Source organism: Amphiura filiformis, chromosome 13 (genome assembly GCF_039555335.1).
Source record: "Amphiura filiformis chromosome 13, Afil_fr2py, whole genome shotgun sequence".
NCBI lineage: Eukaryota > Metazoa > Echinodermata > Ophiuroidea > Amphilepidida > Amphiuridae > Amphiura > Amphiura filiformis.
The window spans coordinates 9,556,237-9,571,121 of NC_092640.1; the positions used below are offsets into that span (position 1 = coordinate 9,556,237).

A 14,885-nucleotide genomic window follows, 5' to 3' on the forward strand; every position below is an offset into this window, starting at 1 on the left:
TTATGAGTACTGCTGTCTGCAAAGCATTTCTGGCAATATTCACACTGATATGGCTTCTCCTTGGTGTGTGTTCTGATGTGGATTTTAAGACTGCTCTGGTGTGCAAAATGTTTCTGACAAATCAAACACTGAAACGGCTTTTCTTTTGTGTGAGTTCTGGTGTGGCTTTTAAGACTGACCCGCTGTGAAAAAGTTTTCTGACAAATCGAACACTGAAACGGCTTTTCTTTTGTGTGAGTTCTGATGTGTTCTGTAAGATTACTTTTCCATGCAAAGGTTCTCTGACAATACTCACACTGATATGGCTTTTCTTGTGTGTGAGTTCTGATGTGGCTTTTAAGATAAACCTGCTGTGCAAAGGTTTTCTGACAAATCTCACACTGAAATGGCTTTTCATTTGTGTGAGTTCTGATATGGTTTCTAAGAGTAATTTTCGATGCAAAAGCTTTTTGACAAAACTCACATTGCAAGGTCTTTTCTTTTGTGTGATATTTGAGGTGTCTTCTCATTTTTTCTCTATCTGTGAAACACTTCTGACAATACTGGCACTGTAAGATGGCATTTCTGGTTTGAGTTCCGATGTGCATGGCAAGTTCACTTTTATCTAAAACACATTTCTGACAATGTGCACATCTGCCTGCCTCTGTATGACCGCCATCTTTTCGTTCACATATCGGACAGTACAAACTTTGCCCTCTAGCATTAAGCCTGTTATGCTTCATCCGATGTCTACGAAAATGTCGCTTAAATCCATCAAAGGAGTGAAAGTAACTTATACAATAAGAACAAGTGAATGGTTTAAACATCTTTACCGGCTTCCTTGCCATTCTGGATAAAGAATTAATGGAGTTGATCATTCCTCTCATCAGATGATTACTTACAATGTAGTGTCAGTGTACTAGCTTTGAGTAGACACTGATCCTCTGCAAATGTTTGATGGTTGTACTTGTGCTTGACGATATTACCGGTCCTTTAGATATTACAAATGTATAGCTTGGCACTTCCCTGGTCACAATTATTCCCAAATCTGGAGGAGAATAAAGCAGAGTACTAATAATTACACTGTCGTGCAGAACTATCAACTTTTTAAAGGTAATATTGAGATTCCTCATTTCCATTCAGCATAATCATCATGTTCAGAAAATGTACTACTTCTCTCATGATCATTATTGAGAGTGTTATATTGTGAGCTACTGTGGCTCACGAGCAACACATATCAGGCGGTGGTTTCTAATTGATCCCATTTGACCTTTGACCTCAGGTAAACATAGGTTGACTACTCATGCTCTCTCAAATCAAGGATAATTTGCATTATTTTTAAGCCCAATCAGGCATATTTTATCATCTGACCTCATTTGACCTTTCCTGAACTGTGACCTCGGATGACATTTTTGACAGTACATACTCTATCTGCCCTCTGGCATTTAGCCTGTCATACTTCATCCAATGCCTACCAACATGCCTCTTCAATCCATGAAAAGAGTGAATTAAGTAAATTCCACAATATGAGGATAATATATGATAATGTGATATCACTGCTTGAGAATATAATCATATCAAACGAAATGCTACCATATCACCATGACCTGCACCATCAACATCCGGGATCAACATACATTTGTCATTGGGCCTATTAGCTGGGAATAAATACCAGAAATTTACTTTAACGCTCAACATGCTATGAATAAAATTATTGTCAAGTGGCGGTCAGTCAAATCGTAAGCTCTTGTATGTATTGTATGAATTAAACTGTGTGCGGTCTGAGGCTGACAATTCTACAGACACAATGGGAGAATGAGAGAGTGCAAGCTTCATTTATCCTGGTCAATAGGATTATGACTCTTCATGGACTGGAAAGATATCTCTAGAGGTGAGTTTTATTTTATTAATTCAGTTTATTTGTATAATCTAGGGCTTGATGGTGTGTTTTCATTTCCACATGATTCCGTCTGTACAAATGTAATTATTGACATGATGGTGACGCTGTGTGATGCGCTGCACACAAACAGAAAACAAAACTATTTTTGTCATAATTTACACCAATGATGTGCTGGGATGCGCTGCACACAAACAGAAAACAAAACTACGAGCAGAGAAAAAATTTTTTTAATAAGGATCAGAAGTCCGATATAATTATTTCTGTAGATGCAGGGATTGCCTGTGTACATGCATGCAGTCAGGAAATAATTTGCTTACTTCATTTAGGGGCTGTGCAATACTTATGAGCCCTGGTGGGATGGTAAAATGGGGGGCAAGACAATTTAGCCCCCCCAAGACTCATATTTACACAGCCCCTTACCATTTACACATTTACCTTATTTAAGGCCCGGTCACACTATGACGGCGATAACCAACGCCGACAAAGTGGTAATAACTGGCAACCTGTTTTTGCCTGGATTAAACCGGCAAAAATGGCAAAAACTGGCAAAAACTTATTTATAGTCACTCAAATGTTAACAAGTACACAGAAAGCTCATAAACAGTAAACATACAACTTTTAATGAATTATTCAACATATTTTTTATCTCATCAAGTCCTTAAGGGATCTGGAATGAGTGTTTTGAGCGTTTCGACAGTATTTTTTGTGGGACATGAGAGCACATCAGACATATCGAATTGCATTCTGAATACGTAGAATGTCTTTCTGTAATCAAATAATTTTCAATTTTTGAAATTCACGTTATAATACAAATTTTATGACAAATTATTAAAATTTGATATTTTTCACATTTTTGATATATAACAGTCCTTGGAGTAAATTTTACAAATCTAATGCCATATTCTTAAAGTGTATGTAGCTGGGAGGAAAAGCCGATGATCAATTGAAAATTTTGACCCTTCATATTGAAGATATGGATTTCCCCCAAAGACCTTTTTTTTTGGTGTTTTGGGAAAAAATCCATATCTTCAATACGAAAGGTCACAATTTTCAATTGATCGTCGGCTTTTCATCCCACCTACATACACTTTAAGTATAAATCATCAGATTTATCAAGTTTACTTCGAGTACTGTTAAATATCAAAAATATCAATTTTTAATAACTTAAAATAACATAAAATGTGTATTACATTGCGAATTTCAAAAAATCAACATTATTTGATATCAGAAGGACATTCTTCGTATTCAGAATGCAATTCGATATGTCTGATGTGCTCTAATGTCCCACAATAAATACTGTCCAAACGTTCATACCCCACCCCTTAAAATGAAAAAGTTTTGAATTTGATATGCCACATTTCAAAAACAATAAAATACATAAGAAACTAGAACTGCTGTGGCTCACGAGCCACAAATATCAGGTGATTTCTGATCTCATTTGACCTTTTACCTCAGGTAAACTTCGGTAGATTACTCATGCTCTTTCTCAAATCAAGGATATAATTTGCATCAATTTCAACCCCAATCAGACCTATTTTAACATCTGACCTGCTGTGCAAAAGTTTTCTGACAAATCAAACACTGAAACGGCTTTTCTTTTGTATGAGTTCTGATGTGTTCTATAAGATTACTTTTCCGTGCAAAGGATTTCTGACAAATCTCACACTGAAATGGCTTTTCATTTGTGTGAGTTCTGATATGGTTGATAAGAGTACTTTTCGATGCAAAAGCTTTTTGACAAAACTCACATTGCAAGGTCTTTTCTTTTGTGTGATAAGGTATCGTCTCATTTTTTCTCTATCTGTGAAATATTTCTGACAATACTGGCACTGTAAGATGACATTTCTGGTTTGAGTTCCGATGTGCATGGCAAGTTCACTTTTATCTAAAACACATTTCTGACAATGTTCACATCTGCCTGTCTCTGTATGACCGCCATCTTTTCGTTCACATATCGGACAGTACAAACTTTGCCCTCTAGCATTAAGCCTGCTATGCTTCATCCGATGTCTACGAAAATGTCGCTTAAATCCATCAAAGGAGTGAAAGTAACTTATACAATAAGAACAAGTGAATGGTTTAAACATCTTTACCGGCTTCCTTGCCATTCTGGATAAAGAATTAATGGAGTTGATCATTCCTCTCATCAGATGATTACTTACAATGTAGTGTCAGTGTATTAGCTTTGAGTAGACACTCCTCTGCAAATGTTTGATGGTTGTACTTGTGCTTGACGATATTACTGGTCCTTTTGATATTACAAATGTATAGCTTGGCACTTCCGTGGTCACAATTATTCCAAAATCTGGAGAAGAATAAAGCAGAGTACTAATAATTACACTGTCGTGCAGAACTATCAACTTTTTAAAGGTAATATTGAGATTCCTCATTTCCATTCAGCATAATCATCATGTTCAGAAAATGTACTACTTCTCTCATGATCATTATTGAGAGTGTTATATTGTGAGCTACTGTGGCTCACGAGCAACACATATCAGGCGGTGGTTTCTAATTGATCCCATTTGACCTTTGACCTCAGGTAAACATAGGTTGACTACTCATGCTCTCTCAAATCAAGGATAATTTGCATTATTTTTAAGCCCAATCAGGCCTATTTTATCATCTGACCTCATTTGACCTTTCCTGAACTGTGACCTCGGATGACATTTTTGACAGTACATACTCTATCTGCCCTCTGGTATTTAGCCTGTCATACTTCATCCAATGCCTACCAACATGCCGCTTCAATCCATGAAAGGAGTGAAAGTAAATACCACAATATGAGGATAATATAAATGTGATATATTCAACTGCTTGAGAATATATAATCATATCAAACGAAATGCTACCATATCACCATAACCTGCACCATCAACATACATTTGTCATTAGGCCTATAGCTAGGAATAAATACCAGAAATTTACTTTAACGCTCACCATGCTATGAATAAAATTATCGTCAAGTGGCGGTCTTTTCAAATCGTAAGCTCTTGTATGTATTGTATGAATTAAACTGTGTGCGCGGCTGTGGCTGACAATTCTACAGACACAATGGGACAATGAGAGAGTGCATGATGACAAGCTTCATTTATCCTGGTTAATAGGATTATGACTCTTCGTGGACTGGAAAGATATCTCTAGAGGTGAGTTTTATTTTATTAATTCAGTTTATTTGTATAATCTAAGGCTTGATGGTGTGTTTTCATTTCCACATAATTCCGTCTGTACAAATGTAATTATTGACATGATGGTGACGCTGTGTGATGCGCTGCACAAACAGAAAACAAAACTATTTTTGTCATAATTTACACCAATGATGCACTGCACACAAACCACAGCTGTTTGATGTGATCATGTTAGTTTTTCAAACAAAACATCATAATTATACAACCCAATTTTTAGGCTTAAACAGCTTAAAGCTGTATCATACTGCTGCTCTTAAGTGAGAAAGTCCTCTGACAATACTCACACTGATTATGGCTTCTCTTTTGTGTGAGTTCTGGTGTGGCTGTGAAGATTGGACTGCTGTGCAAACGTTTTCTGACAAATCTCACACTGAAATGGCTTTTCATTTGTGTGAGTTCTGATATGGTTTTTAAGATTGCTTTTCGATGCAAAGTTAAAGCTTTTTGACAAAACTCACATTGCAAGGTCTTTTCTTTTGTGTGATATTTGAGGTGTCTTCTCATATTTTTTCTATCTGTGAAACACTTCTGACAATACTGGCACTAGTGTAAGATGACATTTACGGTTTGAGTTCCGATGTGCATGGCAAGTTCACTTTTATCTAAAACACATTTCTGACAATGTTCACATCTGCCTGTCTCTGTATGACCACCATCTTTTCGTTCACATATCGGACAGTACAAACTATGCCCTCTAGCATTAAGCCTGTTATGCTTCATGCGATGTCTACGAAAATGTCGCTTAAATCCATCCAAGGAGTGAAAGTAACTTATACAATAAGAACAAGTGAATGGTTTAAACATCTTTACCGGCTTCCTTGCCATTCTGGATAAAGAATTAATGGAGTTGATCATTCCTCTCATCAGATGATTACTTACAATGTAGTGTCAGTGTACTAGCTTTGAGTAGACACTGATCCTCTGCAAATGTTTGATGGTTGTACTTGTGCTTGACGATATTACCGGTCCTTTAGATATTACAAATGTATAGCTTGGCACTTCCGTGGTCACAATTATTCCAAAATCTGGAGAAGAATAAAGCAGAGTACTAATAATTACACTGTCGTGCAGAACTATCAACTTTTTAAAGGTAATATTGAGATTCCTCATTCAAATTTCCATTCAGAAAATATACTTTCTCATGATTGAATCATTATTGAGAGTGTTATGAGAAATAATTGTAATAATACTAATATGCAGTCAAAAAACAATGAAATACATAAGAAACTAGAACTGCTGTGGCTCACGAGCCACAAATATCAGGAGGTGATTTCTGATCTCATTTGACCTTTTACCTCAGGTAAACTTCGGTAGATTACTCATGCTCTTTCTCAAATCAAGGATAATTTGCATCAATTTCAACCCCAATCAGACCTATTTTAACATCTGACCTCATTTGACCTTTCCTGACCTCGGATGACCTTCACGGTTTTATACTTCCCAAGTGTCAGGGATCATTTTCCTCAAGTTACAGCCTGACTGGAGCAACTTTTAATTTGAATTGACCTTTGACCTTGGATGACCTTTGTAGTTTCATACTCCCCAAGTTTCAGGGATCATTGTCTCCAAGTTGCAGCCCAATCAGAGTAACTGTGAATTTGATCTGACCTTTGACCTCAGATGACCTTTGCGGTTTCATACTCCCCAAGTGTCAGAGATCAACTTTTGCATGAGCCCAATCAGAGCAACAATCTTAAAATTTGACATGACCTTTGACCTCAGATGACCTTTACAGTTTCATACTCCCAAAGTGTTGGGGATCATTTTCTGCAAGTTACAGCACGATCAGATGCTATTTGGACTGATGCTTTTCTTTGTGTGAGTTTGGAGGTGCCTCTAAGCGGAGTACTATGTGAAAAACATCTTTGGCAAAACTTGCACTGAAATGGTTTTTCTTTGGTGTGAGTTCTGATGTGGCTTATGAGAGTACTTTTCTGTGTAAATGTTTTTTGACAAATCTCACAATGGAAGGGCTTTTTATTTGTGTGAGTTCTGATCTGTCGTTTATGACTACTACTCTCTGTAAAGCATTTCTGACAATGTTCACACTGATATGGATTCTCTTTGGTGTGAGTTCTGATGTGGCCTTGAAGATGGGTCTGCTGTGCAAACGTTTTCTGACAATACTGGCATTGAAAGGGTTTTTCTTTGGTGTGAGTTCTGATATGTCGTTTATGACCACTATAGTCTGCAAAGCATATTTGGCAATATTCACACTGGTATGGCTTTTCTTTGGTGTGCGTTCTGATGTGGATTTTAAATCTGCTCTGGTGTGGAAAATGTTTCTCACAAATCTCACACTGAAATGGTTTTTTTGTGTGTGTGTGAGTTCTGATGTGGCTTTTAAGAGTGACCTGCTGTGCAAAAGTTTTCTGACAAATCAAACACTGAAACGGCTTTTCTTTGGTGCGAGTTCTGATGTGTTATATAAGATTACTTTTCCGTGCAAACATTTTCTGACAAATCTCACACTGATATGGCTTCTCTTTTGTGTGAGTTCTGGTGTGGCTGTGAAGATTGGACTGCTGTGCAAATGTTTCTGACAAATCTCACACTGAAATGGCTTTTCATTTGTGTGAGTTCTGATATGGTTTCTAAGAGTACTTTTCGATGCAAAAGCTTTTTGACAAAACTCACATTGCAAGGTCTTTTCTTTTGTGTGATATTTGAGGTGTCTTCTCATTTTTGTTCTACTTGCGAAACATTTCTGACAATACTGATACTGTAAGATGACATTTCTGGTTTGAGTTGTGATGTGAATGGTAAGTTCTACCTGTCTCTGTATGACCGCCATCTTTTCGTTCACATATCGGACAGTACAAACTTTGCTCTCTAGCATTAAGCCTGCTATGCTTCATCCGATGTCTACGAAAATGTCGCTTAAATCCATCAAAGGAGTGAAAGTAAATTCCACAATAAGAGCAAGTGAATGGTTTAAACATCTTTACCGGCTTCCTTGGAATTCTGGATAAAGAATTAATGGAGTCGATGATTTCTCTCAACAGATGGTTATACCATGGTTACTTACAAGGTAGCTTCAGTGCAATTAGCTTTGAGTTGACACCCCTCTGCAAATGTTTGATACGTTGTACTTGTGGTTGACGATATTACCGGTCCTTTGATATTACATATGTATAGCTTGGCATTTACCTGGTCACAATTATTCCAAAATCTGGAAGAGAATAATGCAGAGACTAATAATAAACAGCTTATAATATTTCAGTGTATGTTACCAGCTTTCTTAGTTTTTAACTGACTAACCTTTCGTACAGGTCATGGAAAACCTGGAAAGTCAAGGAATTTGTGGTTTGTCTTTTCCAGGCCTTGAAAGTCAGAAAACATGCCAAAAATACACAAAAATTGGCCAAATATTAAAATTTGACTTTTATTGATAGTTAGGACTAACTAAAGGATTAGGATTCAACTATGTTTCAGTTGGCAAAACAGGATATCATTTTTTTAATCCCCAAAAATTAGTTCTGTGTTTTTCTGGAATGGGGAGTAGAACAATGACAATCATGACAATTCCCATGACCCATGCCCTGCACACTGACATCAGGCTTAGTTCCAGTAACTGTAACTCTGTATCTTTAATTAACAGACATTATCTGATACCAGTAAAATGTCAGTATGTTAAAGGATAGGACCGAAGGCATGCTGGCAGGTCTAAAACTTAAAACATCAGGCCAGGGTGCACAGCGATATTTCCCTACCCAAAAAATAGCGCCATCTCTTGATATACGGATATTTGACGGCGATATTTTGAGGCGTTTTTTCCTAAACATCCCGAGTAACTGAACTACGAAAAAAAATCTGTCCAACAAATTTCAAAACAAAACCCGACATGTAGAAGATCATTTTACAACTCGCATATTCCCAAAAATACATACCGGTACTGTATTGTAGAAAATTCAAGCAATTTCCGATGGGCTGTTTTGATAAAAAAATTTCATAAAGGCCAATCAATATGATGATGACATTTTGTATTACAATTTTACAATATTTTTCGAGTTTTGCTGAGAATTTTGGAAGTTTTCTAGGGTGTATGCAAGTACAATGCACACATACATGCATATGGTATCGTCTGCCTTTTAGCGGATTTTTCCGCCTTCAACCATCAATTTGGTCATATCTTCTGATTTTATCGGACCTGCCTTTTAAGCTCTTAATTACTACATATATTCCATGCCTCGGCATGCAATCAGATGTATTACAGTACACAGACATACTTTAAACAGGTAGAGGTTAATAAAAGCGAGTTTCAGTGTGCAGTTTAAGTACGAATAAAAGCATGGAATGTAAATATACCCAGAGAAGATGTAAGGAAGAGGAGGGTTAACAGAATTATACAATTGAGATAATCCCGTAGGTAATCCTGTCGTATCTATTCATAGTCCTTTATTCTCAAGTAGTTGGACATCCATAGTAACCTTTGATGTGATGTGTGAGACCGCTCACTGTTGACCGATTTGCACTTCAGAATGGGAAATATTTCCAATGTTTCTATAGAGATTTTGTCGAAAAGTTTAAATAATGAAAAGCGTGTATTAAGGACCTACTGCTGGATGGGATACCACATGTGGATAATACAAGAAAGAAATCGAGTGTTGTAAAATTTCCCCCCACAATCCGCCCCTTTTTGTAAGCATATAAATTTTTGTGTCAGTTCCTGAAGAACTGACACCTTCTCCTACAGGTTTGACGATCACGTGACAAATTGAATCTGTAACGTCAACGGGAACGTCAATACATGTATTAATATCAATATAAATTTAAGGCTGTTCTAGTTAAATTACCTACCCATTGGCATTTTGGCTGTTCCATTTAATTTACATACTCCCTCTGAAATAATGGCCCCAAAATAGCTGTTCCATTTAATTTACATACTCTCTCTGACAAAAATGGCTGTTCCATGAGCTGAGAAATCAACATTTCCCTCTGCCTTCGTCCATGAATTGATCCTGATTTGCATTGTCGTATAGAGTTATTTTTTGTACACAACAGGGATGTTACTATTGTTTAACTAAATGAAGCATACTTTTGCTTTTATCTTTCTTTGTCCTTTATCAATTATAAATTAGGTGATTTAATTAATATAATTCTTTGTGTCAGCGACCAGTGTTGTAGGTCTCGAGACCGGCCTCGAGACCGGTCTCGAGACCAGCTAAGCCTGGTCTCGAAGGTGTAAAATGTCTACTCTACTGAGACGTTAGGAAACGTTTTCTTATTTTTTTTTACAATAAGGTTTTAAAATTTGTTATACACAATGTTATTATAAAGTTGGCAAAACATTCATTTAAATACGTTTGGCAGAAAATATTTAACAAACAGCATTTTCATAGTATTTTTGATAATAGTTATTTTAAAATCTTTCTTGAAGTTCATATTATAGACCGTAAGTTAAGTGTAGAACAACTTTTTGGGAAAATGCTCTCCAACACGTTTGGCCTCTCAAATGAATTTATTTATAAGTAAATTATTATCTTTTTTAAAAGGAACGTTTGTGTTTTCTGAGGATCTTTTTTTTTTCAAATTCCATACATATATAGCGTATAACGCCAAATAAAACTTGCAACGTGGATCATATCATGATCAAAGGCGCATCATAAAGCTCTATATGTGTATTTTGTTTTAGCTTTTAGGCACATATATTTAATTTTTGGCGCATTTCGCGCGCACAAAAAAAGTCTCAATAAAACCGACCAAAATAGGCAGCTCGTTCCCTGACCCGGGCCCTGACCCCCATAAATTTTAATGCTTCCGGCACCATTGTTAATTTTTCAAGCCCGGTCTCGGTCTTGGTCTCGGACCTGCCGGTCTCGGTCTCAGACCAGCCGGCCTCGGTCTTGGTCTCGGTCTCGGACTGCCTGGTCTCGGTCTCGGTCTTGGTCTCGGATAGGCCGGTCTCGACTACAACACTGTCAGCGACCCTGGGGTAAACAGACAAACAAAAACATGGGTCAAAATCCTTCAATTTCTGTTAAAATTGAACAAAAAGTACCCAAATCCCTACATTTTATATCTCCCTGTGTTATAGACAAATTTTATACGTCACATTTAAAATCATTTAAAACGACTTATAAATTGCCTTATGCTAGAATGGGGTCTTATACATTTGTATTGTGTGAACTTTGTTTTTAAATGCCTTTGGCTTCCAGGTTAGTTTCTCGGAGCTGGTGAGGTGTATTGGGGTGTAACTTGGTAAGGTAGTGGTAAGTGGCTGCCCTAAGACTTGATGCAATTTTGCCGCAAAATATGCAAATTAGCCACCTCGGTAGGGTGGTGGTAAAGGGGCAGTCTTAAGATCCCACGTGATTTTTGTCACAAAATATTCAAATTAGCCACCTCATTTGTATATTTGTTTATTTTTAAAAGGCTTTTTGCCATTTTTTGGAACTGGTGAGGCGTATAGAGATTTTAACGTTGTGGGATGGTGGTAAGGGGCAGTCTTAAGATCCCATGTGATTTTTGTCGCAAAATATGCAAATTAGCTACCTCATTTGCATATTTTTTATTTTTAAAAACGTTTTTAGCTAGAATAGAAGGGTGACGCTGCGCCAAAACACGTATGTAAGTGTATAATTATTTAATGATATTAAATGAACTACCACTAAATGTTCCGGTCAGAGCTGCAGTGCAAAACTTCTCATGCAATTCCATCTTTAACATTACATTCAAATAATAATTACATTGTAAATTGGAACTGACACCTTTTTTTTTCAGGAATTCTTGTTTAGGATATTGTTAGAGAATTGATGATTGTTGATCATTTCTATTTAATTTATTTATGTATTTTCCTATCATTTCCTGTCTAATAAGTCTAATAAAGATATTCTGATAATTGAAAACATCCTCTCATAAATAATAGAGGCTGAAAGTGACAACAAGCGACGAAAATTATAATTGCCATGGAACTACCAGCCATGTTTTATCTGAAAAATTACTGCATGACAGGGGCCTGCATGTATGATTCGCATGGCATTCTATTGTTTAACGGCTATATATGGTAATGCATCATTTACTTTGAATGAGCGGTCTCACACATATTTTGTCTGAGGATAGCTGGATCAACCTCCTCTTCCTTACATCTTCTCTGATATACCGTACCTCTAAAGTTTTTAGAGTGATTTTTATAAACTCATCGCAAGAATACTCTGTTAGCAATATGAACAAAAGAGTTTATCCGAGTATTCATGCCCTCATGATATAAACTGTCTGGTATTGTCTCTTGAACATGCTCTGGCCGTGCTTGGTACAACCTTGAAAAAAAGTACAATGGAGTCTTGGGTTCGAGTCCAGTAGAGAAATAATAATTTAGTACATGGCCCGGGCCCGGGGGGTACTCAGTTCAAATGACCATACGGGGACGTGCCGCAAATATGGGTAGCATTTTCATCCTTTTGGTATGTATGACCCCTTTTTAAAATCCTATTTTGGTATATGAATGGGTCCTTTTTTCAAAATTTCTCAAATTTGTAAAAACTAAGACAATTTGGGTTTTGACTTTTGGTATATCAATGGGTCCAAATTTATTGGAAAATTGGTATATTTATGGGTCCACTTTGAAATTCTTAGCGGCAAGTCCCTACCAAAACCAAACTTGAGTATCCCCCCCCCCCCCGATACGTGGTCAATAGATGAAATATCGCTGTGGGGCGCAGCTTAGACTCGCTGAGTCTCATGGACGCCGTTTTACTTCCTATGTCCATGTCCATTGATAGCGCAGCTACATCAGTGGCTAGTACAGGGGATCATCCCGGTACTGTTGACTGTACTTCAAAATACACTCATCTACTCTAGGTTCCAGAGTAAAAAATAAGTACAGCTTGTCTGTACGCAGTGCGATAATACTCATACATATGAGGGAGGCACTTATAAGGAAGAAGAAGAAAAAGAGGGCGTAATGAGATATAATTATGTATTGATGTGTAGAACGTGAAATTTCTATTTGTTTACTTCATTTACACATTTACATTTACCTTATTTACACATAGGCTTAGTGTGGCATTATGAGTTCTTTTAGTTTTTGATGCTACCTGGACTGATGCCTTTCTTTGTGTGAGTTTGGAGGTGCCTCTTATGAGACGTACTGTGTGAAAAACATCTTTGACAAATTCCACACTGATATGGTTTTTCTTTTGAGTTTTGATGTGGCTTTTAAGATATTCCTGGTGCATAAAAGTTTTCTGACAATAGTCGTACTAATATGGGGTTTTTTTGCTGTGAGTTCTGATGTGGCTTATAAGAGTTCTTTTCTGTTTAAATGTTTTTTGACAAATCTCACAATGGAAGGGCTTTTCATTTGTGTGAGTTCTGATGTGGCTTATAAGAGTACTTTTCTGTGTAAATGTTTTTTGACAAATCTCACAATGGAAGGGCTTTTCATTTGTGTGAGTTCTGATGTGGCTTATAAGTGTACTTTTCTGTGTAAATGTTTTTTGACAAATCTCACACTGATATGGCTTTTCATTTGTGTGAGTTCTGATGTGTCGTTTATGACCACTACTATCTATAAAGCATTTCTGACAATATTCACACTGATAGGGTTTCTCTTTGGTGTGCGTTCTTATGTGGAGTTTAAGATTGGCCTGCTGTGCAAAATGTTTTTTACAAATCTCACACTGATATGGCTTTTCTTTTGTGTGAGTTCTTGTGTGTTTTTCTTTTGTGTGAGTTCTTGTGTGTTTTTTATGACCACTGCTTCTAGCAAAACATTTCTGACAATATTCACACTGATAGGGTTTCTCTTTGGTGTGCGTTCTCATGTGGAGTTTAAGACTGGCCTGACGTACAAAATGTTTCTCACAAATCGAACACTGAAATGGCTTTTCTTTTGTGTGAGTTCTGAGGTGATTTTTAAGAGTACCTCTGTCTGCAAAGCATTTCTGGCAATATTCACACTGATAGGGCTTCTCTTTGGTGTGAGTTCTGGTGTGCTTTGTAAGACTGCTCTGGTGTGCAAAACGTTTCTCACAAATCTCACACTGATATGGCTTTTCTTTTGTGTGAGTTCTGAGGTGTTCTTTAAGAGTACCACTGGCTGCAAAGCATTTCTGGCAATATTCACACTGATATGGCTTCTCTTTGGTGTGAGTTCTGGTGTGGTTTGTAAGACCGAACGGACGTGCAAAGCATTTCTGACAATATTCACACTGATATGGCTTCTCTTTGGTGTGAGTTATGATGTGGATTTTAAGACTGCTCTGGCGTGCAAAACGTTTCTCACAAATCTCACACTGATATGGCCTTTCTTTTGTGTGAGTTTTGATGTGTTGTATACGAGTACTTATGTTTGCAAAGCATTTCTGACAATACTCGCACTGATAGGGTTTTTCATTTGTGTGAGTTCTGATGTGTTGTTTATGATTACTTCTACGTGCAAAGCATTTCTGACAATACTCGCACTGATAGGGTTTTTCCTTTGTGTGAGTTCTAATGTGCTGTTTACAAGCACTGCCGTCTGCAAAGCATTTCTGACAATATTCACACTGATATGGTTTCTGTTTGGTGTGAGTAAGATTTGTCTGCTGTGTCAAAGTTTTCTGACAATACTCGCATTGAAAGGGTTTTTCTTTAATGTAAATCTCTTTATGAACGCCATCTTTTCGTTCACATTCTTGACATTGCATACTTTCCCCTCTGACAGTAAGCCTGTAATACTTCATCCGATGTCTAGCAACATGCCGCTTAAATCCATCAAAGGAGTAAAAGTAATTTCCACAATAAGAACAAGTGAATGGTTTAAACATCTTTACCGGCTTCCTTGGAATTCTGGATAAAGAATTAATGGAGTCGATGATTTCTCTCAACAGATGGTTACC

The 14,885-nt window shown here is 37.0% G+C and overlaps 3 protein-coding genes across 5 annotated transcripts in view; all 3 read right to left on the reverse strand.

Moving 5' to 3' along the window:
• Positions 1 to 4,180, reverse strand: part of LOC140167404 (uncharacterized) — a 10,239-nt gene extending 6,059 nt beyond the window's left edge. Inside the window, exons 1-2 of the mRNA XM_072190711.1 lie at positions 4,042 to 4,180; positions 1 to 1,027 (exon numbers count right to left, since the gene is read on the reverse strand). The exon at positions 1 to 1,027 is cut by the window's left edge and continues 109 nt beyond it. Coding sequence (XP_072046812.1) covers positions 1 to 866 — 866 coding nt within the window. The 5' untranslated portion in view covers positions 867 to 1,027; positions 4,042 to 4,180. The remainder of the gene's footprint in view (positions 1,028 to 4,041) is intronic.
• Positions 4,181 to 5,609: 1,429 nt separating this feature from the next.
• LOC140167976 (uncharacterized) overlaps positions 5,610 to 14,885 on the reverse strand; it is a 55,409-nt gene continuing 46,133 nt past the window's right edge. For 2 of the 3 annotated variants that reach the window (XR_011861116.1, XR_011861114.1), the window contains one exon: positions 5,610 to 6,089. The gene's annotated coding sequence lies outside the window, so the exon portion shown is untranslated. Of the gene's footprint in view, positions 6,090 to 8,092; positions 8,237 to 14,885 lie in introns of all 3 variants that reach the window. The other variant, XR_011861115.1, reaches the window with a different exon arrangement.
• Positions 13,058 to 14,866, reverse strand: LOC140167973 (uncharacterized). Its single transcript, XM_072191267.1, has one exon. It carries the CDS (start codon positions 14,811 to 14,813, stop codon positions 13,266 to 13,268), a length of 1,548 nt encoding a protein of 515 aa, XP_072047368.1. The 5' UTR covers positions 14,814 to 14,866; the 3' UTR covers positions 13,058 to 13,265.